General features: G+C 42.9%; 1 protein-coding gene across 1 annotated transcript in view; it reads left to right on the forward strand.

The window, feature by feature from the left end:
- Nucleotides 1-336: 336 nt before the first annotated feature.
- The window catches only part of LMTK3 (lemur tyrosine kinase 3), a 56,862-nt gene continuing 34,556 nt past the window's right edge, over nucleotides 337-22,642 (forward strand). Inside the window, exons 1-2 of the mRNA XM_069947031.1 lie at nucleotides 337-796; nucleotides 1,119-1,249. Of these exons, the coding sequence (XP_069803132.1) occupies nucleotides 1,162-1,249 (88 nt within the window). The 5' untranslated portion in view covers nucleotides 337-796; nucleotides 1,119-1,161. The remainder of the gene's footprint in view (nucleotides 797-1,118; nucleotides 1,250-22,642) is intronic.

Genomic DNA, 22,642 nt, shown 5'->3' on the forward strand with positions numbered 1-22,642 from the left:
CGCAGCTTTGTAGAGGCATCATGCTATGTAAGGGGAGGGGGGTAGCCATTATGATGGGCAGAGTCCTGGCAGCCTTTGGTCCACCTCTTTATCTCTTGCTCAGGTGTAGGAATGACATGAAGAACCTAATGGCTCGTATGCTTTTTAGCCTCTGTAAATGGTCTCAGCCATCATCACAATGGAGGTTAAGTCAGCTCTGCCTTTCCACCAAATTAGCTTCAGTCCTTCTCCTGCAGATTCTCCGTCGGAGCTGCTGCTGCTGCTGCTGAGGCTGCTAGCACCGTGGTCTCCATGACGACAGCCTCCTCCCTCCCCTCTACAGCATCTCCTGTACCCGAGATCCTAAAAGACAGAGCTCAGCACCAATCACTGTCCCCATATCTAAAGACAGGCAGGCGGGACAATAGGAGGGTCTCCTATCCATCACATACAAGGGGGCCCTTGCTACATACAGAGCAGAAAAAATATCAATCTCAGCTTCATTATATTTATTTGATCTATCATTTCTTTTCCCTCTAGCCGTACACACACATGCATGCATATAGATGGACACGTCCGCGTTCCCATGGCTGAGTGTGTTTTTTGCTATGACTGATAGCAGACACCAGCCGTAGTATTGAAATAACATCATCCGTAACCACATTGCCTCTGTCTGGGAAGATTTTATTTTCTCTTTTAGTCATCTATACTTCCATGTGTGTATTTTTTTTAATCCTTCAAACAAGGGGAGTTGTGTTTTTGCCATGAGACCTAGATCCCTCCGTTCTGCAATGCTATCATACCAATGGGGAAGCAGGTAAGACCGGGCAATGCAATGGCCCTTTTTACTCTCCATCTCTGTTTGCCAAGATGATGATGATGATGATGATGATGATTTCAGGCAGGCACAATAGGGGCACTGACATAATTTATACAGACAAACAAATGCACACATCTACCGCATCGCTCTTCTGTGTCCTTTACTGATCTGGGGGGATTTTCATTATGCAGGAAGCATAGCCTCTTATGTTAGCTTATGTTGGGCTGGAGACGTGGTCGCATGCTATCTGCATTCATGATGTGTATTGCATTCTGTTTTTGCTTTTTTTTTTTTTTTTTTACGATATCTTGTGCTGTAGCAGAGTGTGATCTCTCCAAGACCACGGAATTTGTCCCCCTAAGATGCTGAGAGTGGACCCCCTCTTTATCCTGGTGGTTTCCATGTCGTATTTCAACCCAGAAAAGGCCTTGGCAGCCCCAGCTGAAAGCGGTGAGCTACCCACCCCCCTTTTTCCTTTTGTCCTGTGTCTTTCTATTGCACCCTATTTCACCCAGACTGCATGTGCTGCTATTTTACCTGGACTTTTCATCTTCATTTCAAGCATCTACAAAGCTTTGTTTCTATTAGACCCCGCTTGCCTTTCCCCCATTTTAGGCTAGGGTTGCACACAGTGTCCCAGTTATCTCATCACTAGCCATTCATTTATCCTTGCCTCAGCCATTTTTAACCCCTTAATTCCCTTGTTTGTTCACGATTTTTGAAGTGCTCTTCTATACGATTTCTACCAATAGATTGCACCATTGATGCAACAGTAACTATATTTTATTCCTTGTCTATGCAACCTGTCATCATGAACCATGCTTTACAAGGCAGTCATTGAAATACAATTCGCTGTGGGGGGTGATATTGTCAAGTTAGGCATTTAATGCAGCCTTTTTGACCACTGTATGACTTCATTACTTGCTTTTAATACTGCTCGAATATATAAGGTAGATTATTGGCTTGTGCTGTCTCTTCAGTGAAATGGTTAACCTCTGAGGCCTCGCAGGCTAGCTGAATGTAACATTAGATTAAATGGTGGTTGCTTTTGCATTTGTGAAAATTAAATGCACTTTACCATTTATGCTTGTCTCCACTAAATCCCTGGGGCTCTGTCAAGTGTTTACCTCTAAGGCTCCCCACGGTATACATGGGTGTGATTGTACTTTGTATCAGCAGAAAATGATATCACTCTGTGGAGCAGTGGACAGCATTCAATACATTGTAATGTGCTACACTGCAAATAATGGCAATCATTTACTTGTTATTAAGTGTATTGTCCCTGGGCCATACTGCATAATTGTAGAAATCCTACAGAAGTGTTGAACACATCCTATACGAGTGACTGGGCATTAAATATGTTCATATACCTTCACAATAATTTACATTTATGTATAATGTTGGTGTGCAGTATTTGAATGATAATGCATTAGTATGTGTCTGCCCTATTGGCGCTTACAATCTAATTCTTCTTTACTCACTTTTGGGTCAGTTCCATTAGAATCCAGACAAACTACTACTATAACCAAAAGTGAGATAAAAGCTGAGCTGTGATTGGTTGTCCAATGTTTTTGCAGATTTGCTTTTTGACTTTTCTATTGTTAATCTATAAGTTAATCGAAAGTTATTTCTATAAGTTAATCGAAAAAATCTGCAACAAATGGGAAAATTTAAGTCCAAAAATGCTAATTAAACCCAATATATAATCTGTGACCTCAGCAAAACAAGGCAGCAATGGCAATTAAAACCAACTATTTCAAATGGGCATTGTAAATTGTTATAAGGTCATGGATCTCCTGCCACGGTGTTCGTTTGATTAGTCATGTAAGCGGATTGGATATTGCTCTGCTTAATGATCATATCCGACCAGCGGTGCAAGCCAACTTTCAATAAAGTAATATTACATGTACACTGAGGCAAATATGCAGCTATACTTACAGTGCCAGAAGTTGAGTATGTTTCCATCACAATTTACTTCTCTGTTGCACAGATATGTCAGCAGCCTGTCTGTCAAATTGGGAAGCTGATGTATTCTGGTACAGAGATGCGTGGACCCCATTGACTTTAATGGGCAGAAATGACCATGTTGGGGTCATTTTCTAAGCATATATGAGTTTTGAGGCCAAATATAATTTTAAGGAGTTGTCAAACCTTAAAAGAGAGCAGCGAATGTGAGTTCATAACTTTACTCCATTCTTCTGCCTTATAGTGATCCAGCCCAGCATAGAAGCTCCAACAGTAATCCTTGTTTACTAGGAGCCGGTGTGAACGCTGCAGCAGATCAGTGGCCCCAGCAGTCACATGCTGCATTATTGGTCTCATGGCTCCCATTATTGAAGGGTGACGTCAGTAGTGTGATACATGACCACCAAGGCCACTGGTTGTCTTTAGCGGTTACATGCTGGCTAACATGTAAAAAACAGGATGACCGCAGAAGCTGCTACACAGTATTTTTTATTTTATATTGCTGCTCCTTTTATTTTTTTTTTCTAAAAGGTTGGATAACACCTTTAATAGGAACCTGTCATTAGTTTGAAACACAGGTACAATAAAGCACTGTCAGCGACCCTCACTACAGTGATATATACTGTATTCTAAATGGCTATACTGAATTATCATGCATAATATTTGGGCTGGGAATAGCCTAATTTTGCAGACTCCAGTCACGATTAGCAGGGCTTTCCCTGTACATATATATTTCCCTTTTGTTATAAACAGCTTAAGGAAAGATGAAACTTTTAGCAGTAGGCCCCACATATACAACAATACAAACAGCCCTTGCAAACGCAGTCAGTCACTTTAACATACCGTATGTTAAAGGAGACGTCTGGCGAATATTTTTATTAAACTATTGTATTGCCCCCCAAAAGTTATACAAATTACCAATATACACTTATTACAGGAAATGCACATAAAGTGTTTTTTTTCCCTGCACTTATTACTGCATCAAGGCTTCACTTCCTGGATAACATGGTGATGTCACGACCCGACTCCCAGAGCTGTGCGGGCTGTGGCTGCTGGAGAGGATGATGGCAGGGGGGTGCCCTGTGTCCCTCAGTGTCCCCCTGCTTCATCCTCTCCAGCAGCCACAGCCCGCACAGCTCTGGGAGTCGGGTTGTGCCATCACCATGTTATCCAGGAAGTGAAGCCTTGATGCAGTAGTAAAAGCAGGGAAAAAAGCACTTTATGTGCATTTCCCATAATAAGTGTATATTGGTGACTTGTATAACTTTTGGGGGGCAATACAATACTTTAATAAATATTTTCACCAGACTTCTCCTTTAAAACCTTTAAAGTTGCTACAATTACTGTATGTAACTACTAATTTACAGTCTGTCATGGCAAAACACACTCATTGGATGCATTGATCAACTAGTATCTATGTCTATGAAATAAAATGGTTAAATAAATAAAATTTAAATAAAATATTAAACTAAATAAAATGGTTAAAAGGATCATGAAACAACTATGAACAGTTTTGTACAGATCTATCATTAGAAACAAAATAAATATTAAAAAATACAGGTAATTTAGAGGAACCAAGCTCTAAGGGGGTATTCACACGCTGGGTAAATCACAGATCATGGCGTGGGAAGCTGTGGGCCAGCATCAGGAACTCCCTGCATCATGTATTATTATGATGCCAGAAGCAGCTAACCTGTTCAAATCTTCCATCTGCTAAACTGACACCACGTAGCTGTGTCAATACAGTAGCGCTAAGATTTGAACAGGTTCAGAGCTCCCATCATCATAATGATACCTGATGCTGGCCCGCAGCTTCACACTCCGTAGCATCCGTGATCTGTCTCCAAATCTGGCAATCAGAATAAAGCTCTGGATAACCCTTCTCCAGTAGCAAGTAAATAACCTATTTTTACATTCAAGAAATGCATTCACTCTATAAAACTCTTTATTTGCGATAACCATAACACCATCCTCTGGCAGAAAGCTCCATACTGATCGTACAGTAGGGTTTGGTGTAGAAACTTTCTTTCCTATATACATTATGTAGAGGATGGCCCCTTGTTATAAATATGGTATAAAAAAACATTGAAAAGGGCCTTGATATTGACTTTTCATATGATTAAACATATAAATTAGTTCACCACTCAGTGTCTGTTTTTCTTAAGCTAGTAACCCACGTTTTATAATATTTCTGGTTACTGTAGTCCTCTCATTTCAGTTATGTTGTTGGTGAACCCACTCAAGCTGTGCTGTGTCTCTCTTGTACACGAGTACAAGTGCCAGTACAGTACACCATGTGCAGTCAGACTAGTGACTTGTAAGGTGGTAGAACTCTGTTTCCATCATGTGCATCTATGCCCTTTTTGATGTACTCTGTGATCTTATTTGCCTTGGCAGCAACTGCCTGACGCTGCTTGTTACAGTTAAATTTACTGTCAACTAAAATTGTTAAGTTCTTTTCCACGTCAGTTTTACCCAGTGTTTTCCCATTTAGTGTGTAATCCTAGTCTGGATTTATACGTGCTAAGCATCATTTTATTACTTCTCTGCCCAAGACTCTAACTGCTTTAGAGTAGTTACATTATATTAAAAGAGAAGTCCAGCCATGTAATGTTTTTTGTTTTTTTTTAAATGCAGGGGCGGGGGGTTGGGTGACATAGCAAACCATCACAACTTACCTTTACCCATACTTCTCCAGGAGTGGATCTCTGGATCTCTAACAGAGGCCAATGTCACAACCAGCCAGTCAGTAACTGGGGTGGGACACCACTGCAGCCACTGATTAACTAAGTGGCCAGTCCATCAACCGAGATGGGCATTTTCTCCCGAGCCGTGACATCATCACAACTAGGAGGAAAATGCCTTATGGGGGGGTGTCCTAAAGTCAGATTCACATTAGGATGGATCCCTCATAAACCCGCGCTTATATGGAGTTATACACTTATTTTTGTTGGGATTTTCCAATAATCTCTAAAAAAAAATCAAACCCTGAAACACTTAACTTTAGACTTGAAACTCACGGGCTTATAGTTTCCAGGATAACTTTTCGACACCTTTTTAAATATTTGCACCATATTCGCTCCAGTCCTGTAGCACATAACCTGTCAGATGGTATTCATATATGATAACTAAAGGTCTATCTATTATGTCACCAAAGTCCCCTAGATCACTGGGGTGAATGCCATCTGGACATGGTGATTTGTCATTTTTTTCTTGTTGAGGTGGTACTGCACTTGCTTCTAGGTTAGAAAGGTGACCTTCAAGGGCGAATTTACCTTATTCCTTAACATTTTACCAGACATTTTTTAAGTTATTACAGATGAAAAAAAATATGTTTAATAAATACCACATGATCCACCACTTTATGTTTGGGCTGTGTTAGAAAACCAGAGTATCAGGAAGATTACACAAACATGAAAAGAACATATTAATAGACAGACAGACTAATGGGCACAATTGAACCCACAGTACCAAAGCTAAAGTGCCTTAAAGGGTTATACCCATCTCACATAATATAGTTATACTTGTAGGACTCATCAAGTTAAATATTTTTGCAAATACATTCATTTAGCAAACCTGTCTCCTCCTGATATGTTGCTCTTTCCCTCTCATTGTTGACAACTCATTGTCTAGGTTACCGACCACCACTCTGCTCAAACTACATATAATAATGTATAGCTGTATAGCATATATATACTGTATGAGATTTATGATTATGTATATTACAGCAATGTATATACTAGCCAGACCACTGCTTTTAGAGCAAAATGACGGTCAGTAAATATAAGCAATGAGCTTTCAACAATGAGAGGAAAAGAGCAGGGATGTCGGAAGAAGGTTTGCTACATGAATGTATCTACAAAAATATTTAACTAATGAACCCTACAAGTGTAACTATGTTAGTTAAGATGGGAATACCTCTTTAAATGAGTAAGGCATTAAACAAATGGTCTGTAGATAGTGTGCTGTGTCATGAGTTGTACACTGAGTACTTGGTCTTGCCTCATTCCTCTCAATTACTCTATTACTGTGTTTTTTGCAGAGGTCATCACTGTCATTTGCTCTGTTTAGCAGGGTGATAAAGTTGACAATAGCTCTATTACCTATGGCACTGTAGCTTTACCACATAATAAAGTACTAAAACTTACATTGGTAGCATAGGCCCAAGGTCAATTTATACTGCGGATTTCCTTTTTTTATGACATGATTGAAATACATAGGGTTCCATATTAAGGGTGCAGTCTAAAAGGGACTTAGAGTAAATGTATGTTCACAACTAGGTTCTGGGTATACATCTGCTTATGGGCACCTGCATTGAGTTCTATGAACTGATCAGTCTAGTGAATACATTTAGTCCATTTCCAAATATCAGTATACACTGGAAAATGGATGAATATATTCACTAGTAGAGTTTGTCATGTCTATTGAACCCAATTGCCCCAGTACAAGTGCAACTTAGTATACATCAGCATACTTTTTTTGCTGTTATGCAAACATATATATGTGGTGTACCCCTCCGGTGGTATGGAGGAGGTGTGGCCGGTCACATGCCAGATGGGTGAGTGTGACGCCACTTCTGTGGTGGTTGGCCGAGATATAGCCGGACCCAATGATGTCATGTTGTGACGCCAGTGACGGTTGGGCACACAGGTATGCTGGCACACCTGTTTTTATTTTAGAGGGCCGGTTATACCTTGTTGCGCTGTGGTGAGTGACCTGCCGGGCTGTTGCGGGGTCCCTTGGGTTGTAGTCACGGTGCTCCGGAGTGGAATGTTGAGCCACCCGGACTATTGGCACTGCCGCCCACAGAAAGGAGAGATAACCTCTTTATCATAAATAGCTCTGTTTACTTGAAAACACTGGTGTACAGCAAATCGTACAGCTTTGCCTTGAAATGATTCTTCACACTGAATAAGGCACTTAATAAGTTAGGATCCAGATCTGTAGTGAGTGGAGAAGGGGTAGTACAGTCGTGTGTACTGAGCTGCTTGCTGAGAATATAGAGTCAGAGGAGTAGAGAGGAGGATGTCGTGAGAGTCCCAACCCAATTAGTACTGTGCTTTGCGGGATGTTGGAGGATGAGGCAGAAGAATACTTAAGAAGAGAGAGAGAATATTTATGCCTGTGTTTTGAACTTTGGGTCTTCGCCCCACCTATTGCCCTACCAGTGTCGGGGGACCCGTCCTAGTGGGTGACACAAGCCCCAGACCTTGTTACCTGGGATGAGCGGAATGCTGAGGCTTCCCTGCGGAGTTCATAGACTTCTAGCAAATTTGCTTTATCCGGATCAGTTCCTAGCTTTCTGCTTCGTGGATACTGTCCTGCACTGTGACTCTACTTGTCCACGGCTTGGGTTGAGATGGTCTCTGACTTGTCCTCTCTAAGCAAGGGTTTAACACTGCATAGTGTTGAGTGGAGTTACTGAAGAAGAATAGGTTAACTGCATCTGTCCGTGTCTGCTTCTGGACCACACAGTGAGACTGGGGACCTGGCGGAGGGCCAGGGCCCAACTAGGCTGCTAGGACTGTCCTGTGTTGCTTCTTTACTGCACAGGAACCTGACTAAGACTGCCTCTACACTTTCTTTACCCACGTGACTTCCTATCAACAGCCCCTATAAGGTGTGCTGTGTATGGGTGAAGAGTGCATACAGAAGAAGTAAAGAGATGGGTGACAGAAGAAGAGAACACGCTCATTGGTCTACAGATCCATGTGACACACTAATAAACAATAACCCATACAGTTCTGCAGCTGTGCATCAATACATATATACGTTTACAATAGCGACATCTTGTGGCGAAACTCACCACTGATACACAAAAGTATAGGCGTTTGCGAAGGGTGTAACCACATGCAACACCCATGGTGGGATACCACATATGCACTACACAAAGTGCACTAAACAAGTGTGAACACTGCTTATCATTATTATTATCTCTTCAATACAGCACCAACATATTTTAGAGGACTGTGCATAGACTGCCACCAAAGTAACTCACAATCTAATTTCAAACTCACACAAGCGCTTACTTTGTAGGAAGCCATATAACCTATTGGTACGTTATTGGAGTGTGAGAAGAAAGTATGGGAAGAACATACACACTCTATGCAGTTTTTGCCCTTAAATCCAAGATTTCATGTTATAAGGCAATAATGCAGTGCTCTAAAATAATAGTGATCTAAAATCAGCTAACGACACACATCCACTGCATAGTCATAGATTTATAAGATTGTATTCTGGCTACCTGCACCCACTATAAAGAGGCACTTAAGCCCAGTATACTGTGTTATGATTAATTTCAACATACAAGAGTAAGTAGTAAGCTTCATAGATGTTCAGTGGTATATATTCACTAAGGCTATTTCACATAAGACTATTTCACACAACGTCAAAAAAATAGAAAAGGCGTACGCTTATTCTATTTAAAAACACGTCCGTTATTGAAGTGAATGGAATGATGGACCTCTAATGCACACCGTGTATAAAATGACAGAGGTTATCTGCACGGACATTAAAATAATGGTCATGTCCATTTTTTTAAATGTCTTTTGCAAACAGCGGACGTTATTTTTTAGTTGTTTTCTCTTTTCCCCGTCCTTTCACCGTTTTTACTATTAAATTCAATTGACTTTTTAATTAAAGACACACCTAAAGGCCAATTAATAAACCTGAACTAGAATAATGTACCAACAGCTGTTATTGCACTGACAGGTCGCCAATCCTCAAAATAACAGACCTCATTTTGGAATCAAATTGATGGACATAATTTTAAAAATTTATAAGCGAACAAGAAAAAAAAACGTTGTGGGAACATAGCCTAAGGCTATGTTCCCATACAGTATTTTTGGTCAGTATTTTTGCAATCAAAACATGCAGTGGATTGAAAATACAGAAAAGCTATGATCATTTAGTGGATGGCCATCATTTAACGGCAAATAACGGCCATTATTTTAAAACAATAGCTGTTGTCTTAAAATAGCAGCAATTATTTTAGCAATTATAAGCATTTAATGGTGGCTTTCTGTGTTTTTAATCCACTTCTTGTTTTGGTTACAAAATACTGAGCAAAAATACTGTGTGGGAACATAGCCTAAGGCTGGAAACACACACAGCAATTTTTGTGCCAAATCCAGAAGTAGATCCAACAGAAAAGAAAAGTACAAGTCTTTCCTTATATTTTCATCCCATTTGAATCCACTCCTGGTTTTGGCACAAAAATGCAGTGGCAGTTTTCCAAAAACTGCTGTGTGTGTTTCCAGCCTTAGGTTTGTGTTTGTGAACGATTTATAAATTAGGTTATAAAGCAGTGAATATTTTCCTGACAAGGCATGCTTGTTTAGGAAGAAGTTTCCAAAGAAGCCCCGTCCAGACAAACATTGACATCAAATACACACATGGATTATGATGTGGATATCACTACACACTTCAAATCATGTACGACCAGGATATTGAGGTGGATATTTTGACGTTCCATATCATAAATCAAGAGCTGCTCTTTAAAACATACCCCATTAGTTCACATGTTCAAGTTTTTAACTGAAATTATTGAATGCAAAGCCAGGAGCCAGGAATGGAGTTGAACTTAAAGTGTTCCCTTCGGTTCAGGATTTGCTCTTTGTACTTGAATTCTGGGGCTTTAAAAAAAAAAAAAAAAGTATGATCATCATGTATTACAGAGCACTGTGCAGACATTTTATGTATTCGTAATGATCCTTGACACAGGAGAACTTACATTCTTGTACTTAATCTGACACACACAAATACTGGAGGACGTTTCATATTCTAATTGGAAGAAAAAATGCTATGTAAGTGATATTATTAATTGGGTTTTACATGCTAAATTTATTGATGACCTATCATAAGGACAGACCATCAATATCAGATGGGTGTCAGCACCCTGCTGATTAGCTGTTTGCCAGAGCCTCGGTGCAGGCATACCACAGAGGACAGACCTGGAAGCAAGGTTACTGCAGCTCCCTTGGAAGGATGGATTCAATGTATATGGCGCACAGCAGCTCTGACAAACATAAGGGGGCTGGATATTGGCACCCCACAAATCTTAATTTAATAGGCTATACTATGGAGAGGTCATCAATAGGTGAAGCCCAGAAAACCCCATCAATATATAAAAATGTATCCAGGGTCAATATTAAGATTTGCATATTTTAAAACCTGTGTTCACACCCAGCAGCTTTATTGCAGAAAGTCTTTTCCATGCAGATATTTCTGCAGCATACAAGCAGGGTGTGATTTCACCCCAGTAGGCATATATGGAAAGGCATTATAGTCATTGTGTCCTAAGGGCCCTATTACCTAGAGCGATAATCGTCCGAATCAGGCCGATTCAGCCGATTATCGTTCCGTGTAATAAAGATAATGATCATCGGCCGATTGTTGGATTAGATTTGGACCTAAAATTGTTGGGCGACGACTGTGCATTGCTACGTGGAATAGCGATGTGCCGCCGATGGCTGACGGTTACCCAAACACCTGATACCTTACCTCTCCCCACTTCTTTCTTGTGCTCCGCAGTCTTCTTCCCTGTACTCCGCAGCTTTCCAGTCAGCTGACAGGCCGCTCAGGCCATGATAGTCCCGGCCTCTGATTGGTTGAGTGGCCTGTCGGTTGACAGCCCGCTCAGACGCTGCTGCCACCGGGACCGGAAAGCTGCGGAGCACAGGAGAGAAGACTGGGAGAAGGGAGAGGTAAGGTATCAAGTGTTTGGGCAAGGACTGCATGGACATTGCTAACTATGTCCATGCATCCCTTATTGCCCGATTATCGGACTGTCTAATAGGTCCAGTAAACAGTCTAGTAGATCTGCCCTCGTTTACCAAAATGATTGGGCTGTAGTCCGCCCATGGAATAGTACCCTTAGGATAGGCCATCAGTCTTTGATCAGTGGTGATCCAACCCTAGGGACCTGTGCCGATCAGCAGAATGCAGCAAGTATTGCATCGTCTTCAGTATGTCCATCCAGTATCTGTTTAAAAATGCTAGAGATTCTTACCTTAGGATGAGCCATTTTGAGCATTACTTTCAATTAAAAAGAATTGAAGTTTCTCTGCTCTTTTGGCTCAGTAAGGTGACATTGCTTTTGGGCCAAACAGCAATATTTTGACATCAGGACGTGATGGACTTTTTTTCACCTCTGTAGTTAAGCGTCTCTAAACAAAGAGAGTCCTGGTCATAATCCACCTTTCTTTTATGTTGCCTTTATTCTATCTCAACACAAAAGCATGGCCTAAATAAGCAGTCCATTGGGCCTGTACTTTATCCTTCCCGTGTGTGCACAGATGAAATCGGATGTTTTGGTTAGCCTTTATCTGAATGATTAACAGGGTCCTTCCCCATCTCCTCCATTTACATTTTTCTATACATTTTTTTTTACATAAGCTTTATGTTTTACCTCTACATGGTGATTCCTCCATGGGGGGGATTTATTTTACACGTACGCTGGTCTTAACTTAAGCCTTTTCCCCGGCCAAATTCAATAAGAGACCCACGCTTCTTAGGGCATTCATCTTGCTGGGCACCCGGACTTGTTCCCAGCATTCCAAATCTACACCTGCTACTAGTAGCTACCTGCTACAAGCAATGAGGTGCAGGAGGAGGCCACGCCTCCTCCCCGCCTTGCCATGCCCCCCCTAAGCTTCCCCTTCCCCCCCATCGGGCGAGCAGGGCATACAGCAAGCACACACCAGGGAGAAGGGGCGAATCTGCACCTTCTCCCTGGCGTATGCCTTGGGCAGGACGTTCATAAATGTCCCCCCATGTGTCTATGTTTTACATTTTTTGGTTTTGGCTTCTTGTTCCTCAGCCTAGTCATGATGCAGCAATATATAGTATGATGAGAAGCTGGAGAGCAAGCACAGCCTAAAAGCCAAGATAGGGGCTCTACTCTATTATTGTAGGCATCTACCCAAGCACAGCTACCACTGCACAACAAATATTCACCTGCTTGCAGGAGGTGTAGATTTGTATCATGATTTACGCCTGCGAGCATGGTTTTTGCAAGTTCTTACAGGAAACTGCAACTTATATTGTGATGCTTTAAATGAAAAACTGAGCTGCACTGCTGTTGTAAGCAGTAGGGGCTGCAGATGTTATTATAGTGTAGGGCTAGCTAGGTGCATTGGTGAAGGTGGCACGTGGTGGTTTGCTAGTTATCCCCGAGTTCATACACACTCTTTTTTAATGCAGTTGTCCCTGTATTTCAATCTGTAAGCTAATGACTTCTAACTCAGGGTTTTTTTGAACAAATTAAGTTTACTTGTGCAGAAAATCCAATAAGAAATACAGTCTCTTGATCACAAGGTAGCTACAGCTTAATAGCATTAGAGCTGGTTGGTGTGGTGACTTTCCCTTTAAATATTTCTGAAGACAGATTTGAGAGAATTTTGGAGGTGAACTTGGTACACTGTCTTAGGGAAACGGCTACTTAAGAAATACACAGTTCAACTAGCATCAGACTCTACTGTTGAGGACATGCACAGTTTGGCTTGTTGTCACATAATACCAGAGGGATGTATGCAGGAGCACAAACATCGATGTGGAAGCCAATCTGTACCATCTGTGACCAGAGGCCTGAAGGAAGGTGGTGAAGCTAGAGGGCCCAAAAGCAAGAACTCTAACCCTTGACATAGACAAGAAGATGCAGACAGGATGGGTCCTCACAGTGTGGTCTAGTATAGCCTCATAGGTAGACAAACGTGAGAGATCACAGCCGCATGGCTGACAGGAACTGACTGGAAAAGAATGACTGAAACCTGAAGTAACTTGGAATCTATATGAGAGATGAGGTGATTATAAGTGGAATCTGAGTAGGATTAGAGAGGGGTGGTTACCAGAAAGACAGAATCTCAGGCATGTCACAGGATGTGGCATAGTAAGAAAAATGCTACTTAACCCTGGCATAACAAAACCTACTGTGTATGTTTGCAGGGAGTGAATAGAAACACATATATAAATAAAAGGTCCCCCGACATAATAAGGGACATGAAATAAAGTGCAGATTAGCCGCCCTACAACATTATTCCAAGAGAAGCTGTGTTACAGGGTCTGGGACACTGCATTACATTGATAAATTCAGCTCAATTACACTTAATTGTATTCTTGGGACTAAAGCGGTGATAATACTCCTCGAGGTGAGCACAATGTGGAAACATTACACTTTGGTCCCATGACTATAGGCTTCTCTGTTTTGTACTAATTTTCTAGGGTTTTTTAAAGACATAGGGGAGATTTATCAATTATGGTGCAAAGTGAAACTGGCTTAGTTGCCCCTAGCAACCAATCAGATTCCACCTTTCATTCCTCACAGATTCTTTGGAGAATGAAAGGTGGAATCTGATTGGTTGCTAGGGGCAACTGAGCCAGTTTCACTTTACACCATGTTTGATAAATCCACCCCATATTTCAAGAATTTTAAGACAAATTATTTGAGTGAATTAAAGCAAAAGCTGCCTCCAGAAGTTGGCTTCAGAGTGCTGGTTTGCATTTCCTTCTTATTTATGGTACTTACATATACTCTGACATGTTATACAGTTGTAGCAGGAGATGAGATAGTAAGGGTCCTTGATCTCAGATCAACTTGTCAGACTGTAGCTGGTTGTAGATTGCCATCAATGAAATTGCTGACACAAGATTTTATGTGGAAAGCCCTACTGAGCGTAGTTTCTTACCTGTCTATGTGACTGATCATATAATACTTTTAGGTTTAAGGTGCTCTATAATAGCTCCATTTATTCATATAGGTTTGACACACAGAGCATTTCTTTTCTAGTATTTGGCAACTTATCTCATCCTAGAACACAGCCCTCTAAGACCCCCGATCCTTTGATCTGTATAAGAAAATAAGTGGTTTGTATTTGGGATTGTTGTACTTTCATTCCGGAATAAATGTAGTTACCCAAGAAAAATATCGCTCTTTATATTTCTATTTAGAACTGGAGACATATGAACCTGAATCCTTTATGCTCTATCATGAAATGACTGTCCTCAGCTAAGGCTGGTGTCACACCGCAGTTTTTAGAAAACCGCCGCTGTAGTTTTTTTTTATGCTGTAGTTTTTTAAACCAAAGTCAGAAATGGAGCCAGCAGGAAGAAGTATTTCTTTTATATTTCCCTTTCCTTTTGAATCCAAAAACATTAAAAAAACCACAAAAATTGCAAAACCATTGTTTGAAAGTACTTTAATGCAAACAAATATTTTTTCAAAGGTACATTTATTTTTTCTGGGTATATGCTGCATTTTTCATACATTGTAAGCCCTCTCTCTTTGTGCACCAGTCATTTACCTTATTCTTTTAATGTGTTTTTGATTTTGTAATGTTCCTGTTTGTTACCCTTATCGCTTGTATAGCGCTCTGGAATCAAAGGTGCTTTAAAAATTAATAATAATAATAATAATAATAATAATAATAGTTTTTTGACTGGATGAGACATTTGTGGACTATTGGTTGTTGACTGTTTTAAGTGTGTAGGTTGGGTTCACACACATCTGTTTAGGCCTGCACAAGCCAATCATGCCCGTATGTCCGAAACTACTTCAGGGGCCCTGAGTCTTTGTTACTTATGGAATAGAGAGTTGTGCACATGTGCCACTGCTGCACATGGGGTTGTAGAATTTTGCCAGGCTGACTACTTTTAAACGTAGTAAATGTTGCTTTTCTTTAGTCATGCTAAACAGGAAGAGTAATGCTACATGTAGTGCCAGGAACTGATGAAGAGGGCACCAATAAGTCCCTTGAAATGCGTTGTCCATTTTAGCAATAAAAGAGTTGCTGTTCACTTTCTGTTGGACTCAGTTTTTTGGGATCCTGAAGGGTATGAGCGCCTTTGGAAGCCATCTCTTTGTATGCTTCCATCCTGTTGCTGTAGATCCGAACTGCTAGGTTTGCAGTCTTTAAATGGAGTCTTTACATGGCTCAATTATTATGAGTGCAAAGTCACACAAATGATCCAGCCAGTGATCCAACAATTTTTACTAACATTATTGTCGGCAGCACATCCCCTGTTCATTTTTCTATGAAATTGCCTGAGATAACAAAGTGCAATGGCTATCCCTCCCTTAGAGCATGAAGAGAGTTCCTACCAGATCCCCTCATGATGCCTCATGATCTGTGGATAAGGGATAAGTTAATTTAAGTCAGAATACCCCTTTAAGTCAAGTGACAGTACATTTGGCCGTTTAGGAGGAACCTATATATAAAAATGAATTACAGTAGTGCTGATAAAGCAGTAGCTTAGCCAGGAACAGAGCCAAAGGGACAGACCAGAGGACAGGAGCTAGTCAGGAGAGGCAAGCCTGGAGTATAATAACAGGTGTCAAATGGGGAAATAGGATAATCAAGGATGTAAAACAAGGTCGGGGTCAATCAGGAGTCAAAATCAAATTCACAACCCACAGGAATAGAAGCCATGCAAAATGTAATACGATAGACTGCAGATGACAGGAAGAGATCAGTCCTCTTTACATAGGTTGCCAGGCCTTACATCATTCTCAGTAAACCTCATGCTGCTAAGTAGTCAGAGAAGAGCTGCGGCCTAATCGAGCAGGGACATGGCAGAGGACAAGAACCATCACTGAAGTGGAGGGAGCGGCCATTAGCCTAGCAACTGGACTCAGCTGTTGGCATGGGCCAGGGCTGCCTGGTGAGATTGCATACCGGTAGCTTTTGTAAATTCTGTTATATTGGCCAGTTATGAAGAACACAATGATCCTGTGTGACATGGGGGATTGCTGAGGACCCTGGTTTGTATTCCATCATTAGATATATTTATTTATGGGTAGCATCCCTATGCCCCAGGCATGAATAAATCTGAATGTTAACAAGAATATGAAATGTAACTGTGCAGGAAGAATTATGTGGATGGTACCACATTAAAAATGAATATGTTATATTAAAAACTGACAAACACAGCAACACGTTGATGCTTGTTCTGGCTACAGTGTGATTTTCTATCCAGCTCACTAGAGGGTTGCATTCAAGCAAGATCACTTAGTGTGACTAGTAAACCTCTATAATTTATACTGCTCCAGACTGAAGACCTAGTGGTAAGAAAAGCATCTTATTGCTCAACAAGTGAAATTTAATGGAAGCATATTCTTCATCCATGTTTACTCCCCTTCCATGTCCGGCAGATCTTCTGTCTCCATGCAATAGGATTTTATTTTCTTTCTTTCATTTACTAATTCAATTAATTATTGACTATGAGGCCTGTGGCTAATGTGGAAACGTGATTTCCTCTGATGTATGTGGTGAAGTCGCTTTTAATAACATTAAGAGAATATACAAATGCATTTTTCAATGGAATTATGTGAAGGAATCTGTTTAGAAGCACACATAGCGTTTTACAGATATTAGAGCATTATAATGTACATATCACATTCTGTACCTATATTATCCCAGTGGTAAGAGAAAAACATCCATATTTTCTAGCTGTTGCTTCACTAGCCAGACCATGGTGGTCGGAGTCTAACTGAAACTGAAAATAATTCGTACTCTACCTTTTACTTGTCTCCTGATCCCAGCATAATAATGAAATAAGCAGAAAAGAAGTCACCTGTGTTACACTACTAAATAATGTTGCGGCCATAGAATGCCTTTTGCACTTGGCTTCCTAGCTATGCCTCAAACAGCTAGGGGGCGCTCCACTAAGAAGACTCACATCAGTTTGAACTATAAATGCGTACATTTTTTTAAACAAATGGTAATTTCACCGTTTGCTTATTTTTATACTATGCAATGTGGTTGAAGACTTTTGTACTATGCAATGTGGTAGGAGTCTTCCGAGGACAGTAGAAAGATGAATGCCAGGACACACCAAGTAGTGGAATTCTTACCTTATTGGTGCAACACAGACAGGAGGACGCGTTTTGGCTCAGTAGCCTTCATTAGCTGAAACGCGTCCTCCTGTCTGTTTTGCACCAATAAAGTAAGCATTCCACTACTTGGCGTGTGCCGGGATTCATCTTTCTACTTTTATACTATGGCTTGGTTATGGTTATTGCAACTTTGGTTAATATTTTATGAAGGTCCTGTTTATCCTTGGTAACTTATTTTATTGTTGTACTTTGAAGGGTTTTTTATTGATGCAGTCCTTGCAATTGGGACACCCTAAACATTTTAGGTAAACAGCTCTGATCTTAGTAGAGAAATGGCTGCTTGTGCATTTTTAGCAAGTTCCAATGTATGAAAGCAAGCAATACTATATGCCCAAAGTCACAGTAGCTCTAGATTCACATCAGCACCTAGCAAAATGAGGATGAAACGCAAAAAAAAAAAAAAAAACACAATAAAGTCAATGGAGTCTGTGAGGCCTCCTGGTCTCTGGCATGTAGTAGGCCCAACACTGCCATTATTTTTTGTTCTCCTGATATGACAGACCAAAATACCTTAACAACCAGCAATGGTGTGAACATAGCCTAAACTCTCTGCTCTCTGCGCGTCTGCATGTCCCCCCCTGAAGCAAGATGGAACGGTGTGTGCAGCATCCAGAGCCGCTAGCTAGGAGGAGAGAGCTATGCTCAGCAGCAGCACAGTGCTGAACACACTGGAGGGGAGCATTGTCACTGTAAGTTATGCCCAGGCCGCTGAGAGGGTTAATTTACATCCCGCTGCGAGTATGTATTGTCATAGAGTTGAATGACACTGCATCCGCAGCGGATTTCGCTGCGAATTTGCAGCGTGAAATCCGCTGCGGATCCGGTACTTGTGAAGGCACCTTTACATGACGAATCAGAAGAGGGGTACATATTGCCCACCCTAAAGCTAGTTGAACTTTATGATAGGATGTCAATGTATGTGCATAAAGAATAGGGTAAGGGCTCTACATTGTACTAAAATGGTATATGTACAGTATCATATGATATGATTTTCATAGGGGGTAATGTAAATTCATCTATATTATTCAATATACCCCCAAATGGTTAGACCATAATGTCACTATTATGCCAGTCCCATGGACACAACATCACAAAGCCAGCATATAGCCTTACTCATTCAGTGCACCATAATACAATACATGGGGCTGCGTACATGCATTATTAACCATAGCGGTCACTTGTGTCTGTTGTTCTCTTTCCTCATAGAAGGTAGCTGGTTGCAACTTACCTACATAGGGATTATAATTTATGACCTGGGAAGGTGTCCACAAGCTATGATATACGTACAGTGTGCTCAGCCACACACTTCTATCAAACGTCCAGTTGGAGTGTCAACACTCAGACCCCAACCAACCAAACTTTCAATATGTCTCTAGGATATGTAAAAACTTTATTAAAGTGATGTGTACATATGGAGGCACCTGTACATTGATGCTTCTCCATACTTGGCAGCCATATTTCTATTCTTCTCTTATGTATGGTGTTCCCAACAGATGTAGACATGAACACTTTGGCTGAAAAAAAAATTAGAAAAAGAAGGTTGATTAAGTTATCAAAATTTATAGAAAGCTGACATTACTTGTGTATGTGCAGCGAGCCGGGGTTGCGTGGGAAGAGAGTGAGGGGAGTGAGGAGAGGATGATGGTGATGGTAGTCTCTCCTGGTAGTGTGGCGCTGAGCTCCTCTGTGAGGGGATGCACTGAGGGCTGCAGATGGAGAGTGTGCTATACCAGCAGGATGGCTGGAACTTTGTCACGGTCACAGGTGGGCACGAGGGCTTCTGCAGGTACAGGGGGACTCTCTGGCGCTTCCCTGGTATCTCTCTCTCTTCTGTGGCTGCTGCAGCAGTTTCTGTAGGGGGGCTGCACCCGTGTGTAAGGTGGTCGGTAGTGTGGACCTGTAGTTCCCCCGGGGCCAACCCCAAAATACTGCTGCCTGGTAATATGGCCCTTGATGGTGGTGTGGTGCAGGTGGACCAGACAACAGGGAGACAAGGAGGGAGGCAGTGTAACAACAACTCCTTTACTGTAAGACTTGCAGGTGTTATACAGTCCTTTAGCATACAGTGGTGAATACTGGCGGCTTTGACTGAGCTACTGTGCTTGTGAGAGCCTGGTGGTGTGAAGAGAGACGACCTGCCTTAGGTCCTGGTCTGCCAGAACGTGTGGGACGCTGGTGAGCACTGTGATCCTGTGGACTTCTCCCAATGGTGCTTGAGTCTGCTTTTCCCCTCCCTGTCTGCCAGGGAGCTTCCTGCAAAATTACTGGGCCGGGCCTTAGGCCACAACTTTCAGGTCCCAGAGGATCCAGGGGTCCTAGTCAATCCTACCCCCCGAATGTCAGGAAGATGGGTGCCGAGGCCTAGGTTAACTCGGCTCCCTCTTACAGCCAAGTCTCTCCACTGGGTGTCTGTCTTTAGGATTCCCACTGACTGTATATGTGCTGCCCCTTTCCTGAGGGGGCACCTGACAAACTGTCTCTCAAGGTCTCTCTTTCTCTCACCTCCAGCTGTCTGTTCTCTTGCTGCTCTGTGTAAGATCTTTCTCCTTGTTCCCCTCAGCAGCTTTTCTCTCTGTGGTGATCTCCTGAGGTGATGTTATACCCTCTACAGCTGGTCACTTGTCTCTTGTCTCTTGTCTCACTTGTCTCAGCTAAGCTCTGCAACAGCCAGCCTTATATAGGGGGCCTATCTGCATAACCACACCCCCTTCTAGCAACTTCCAAGCTTACCACACTACCTAAGCAGTTCCCACTAAGGTCAGTAGATGTCGCTGTAGTGTGTTGTGTGCAGTGCAAAGCATGTAACCCATCTCTGCCTGCCAGTTACTGGTACAGAGAAATACACAGAATAGTTGCACATAAAACATGTTAACTCCTAAAAATATATAATAACACTTGTTGACAGGTGCCATCCTCAGACCAGCCACAGGAACCATGCTCTGGTATACTACATAATTCCCCCTCTAAAAATAAGCCGGCCTCGGCGACGGGCTGGGGCGAGGATGCAAGCTGGAAACACAAATAAAAGGCACCATACCTGTGTAAAAGTGTAAAAGTTTGGTTAGGCACATAGGCAAATATAGTGCAAACAATTTTGTAAACATAGTGGGCTCCTGCCCAACAGGGAACTCTTAAAGTCTCTCTATTGGCACTTAGCACAGCGTCCATATTAGAGTGGTCCTTTTGAATAAGCAATACACATGGCTGCAATAACAGTGTAGTAGTGCAAACAAACCTCTTTGGCACATGACCTGGACAGCGTCCATTAGAGTCTCTGAGTTAAAGTGGAACACTGGGATGGGCAGTCCATGGCATATGTGTGTCTTTATAACACACTAAACCCCAACAAAAACATAACCCCCCCAAACAATAGCACTTTAGTGCAAAACTTTCATGGTCCTAAGACCAGGCACTTCACTTAAATGAAAAGAACGTTGCAGCACTTATAAAACTTTATAAAAGCATACTTCAGATCATGGCAGATGCCAGGCACATAGCACTTAAACGTTGCAATAAACAGTTAACTATTTGTAGTTCCTGAGGTAACTAGGGCATTCCTGCCAACAGTGGGTAAAAGTACCTCAGTCAAACTCAGCGCTGCTGCAACTTATAGAGAGCCAAGATGGCGGCTCTGCCCTTAGCGCTGGTTAAGGGTGGTCGCTCTTCACCTGGTGGGAGTGGCGGAAACGCTGGTAGCTGTGCTGCTGCTACTCCAGATGGTGTGTGGGTGGAGGACTCGGCCGAGATCCCTGCAGGCACTGCTTTCTCCTCTCCGGTGGATGTGCTAGGGCCGCTGAGCACCTTCACTCCTGGCGCTAAGTGCATATGCCAGGTGGCATTCGCCTCCACAATGGTGGTGGTGGCGACGTCCCGGACACCCGGAGGGCTTGTGGACCAGGTTACCGTGGACACAGGCTTTGCGACCACCAGGGTGGCCTCTGTAGTTGCGGGTGGTACCTCTAGGGTGACGGTGGGTACCGCTGGAGCTGTGACAGTGGGGACCGGATCAGGCGGAGCCGCTTCTGCAGCTACTGCTGGGGCTGAAGGGGGAGAAGGCGCTGGTTCAGCCATTTTGGAGCTGGGAGCACTCCCATCAGAGTCTGGGGGCGGTAGCGGCAACAGACGTAGGCCCTCTGGGGTCTCTCGGAGGGCTACGGAGGGTCTGTGGGGGTCTTCTGACCAGTCCTCATCTAGGCCGCTATAAGGTGGGGGCGGTACCCTGGTGACACCCGCTGCCCACCACCCTCGGGGTCCCAGCATGGGGGTAAACTCCACCTGTTCTCCTGGGAACAGGGAGTGTAAGTGTTCCGGCAGGTCAGGGCGTTTCACAGAAGCCCGGTTTACAAAATACCACTTGGGCCCGTGGTTGTCCTTAAAAAACCCATACCCCCGATCCCGGCTGAACTCACGTACTGTCCCTTGCAGCCGTAAGGGGCGTGCGTCCTTCTCGGTGGGCTCCTTTAGCCTCTGGCGGATCTCCCGCTCTCGGTCCACTCTCTCTTGGTAGAACTGCCGATACTTTTGGTCGGTGTCGGTGCTTGGCCGCTGTCGGGGCTGGGTCCCCTGGAGTGTGTTGGCTTCCCGGATCTCTGTGAGGATCTGCTGCAGGCAGTCTTCGTCCCCAAAGCACCATTTAGGGATCACGGATTCCTTCGGGCTCGGTGGCCGACCGTCCATCAAATGGGGTTGTATCGCTGCCCCTTCCTCCCAGGGTATGACAGGAACTTGGCGCGGTGGAGCCTCTAGCGCCCCTGCCTCTTCTGGGTCGGCTGTCTCGAGCGCTGCGTCCGGAGGCATACTAATGCAGACCTGCTCCGAGGAGTGAGGGGCAGGCTGCGGCTCAGGCATGCCGTCCGGGTTGGCGGACATGGCGGATGCGGGAACTCTGGTCTCGGGTTGCTGCTTGCTCGCCATGCTGCTCGATACTGAACCCCCTCCTCTTCCGGGCGGTCCAGGCTCCGCCCACTTCCTGTGTGGGACGGAGGCGC

The sequence above is a fragment of the Dendropsophus ebraccatus genome, chromosome 12, assembly GCF_027789765.1.
Source record: "Dendropsophus ebraccatus isolate aDenEbr1 chromosome 12, aDenEbr1.pat, whole genome shotgun sequence".
Classification (NCBI taxonomy): Eukaryota; Metazoa; Chordata; class Amphibia; order Anura; family Hylidae; genus Dendropsophus; species Dendropsophus ebraccatus.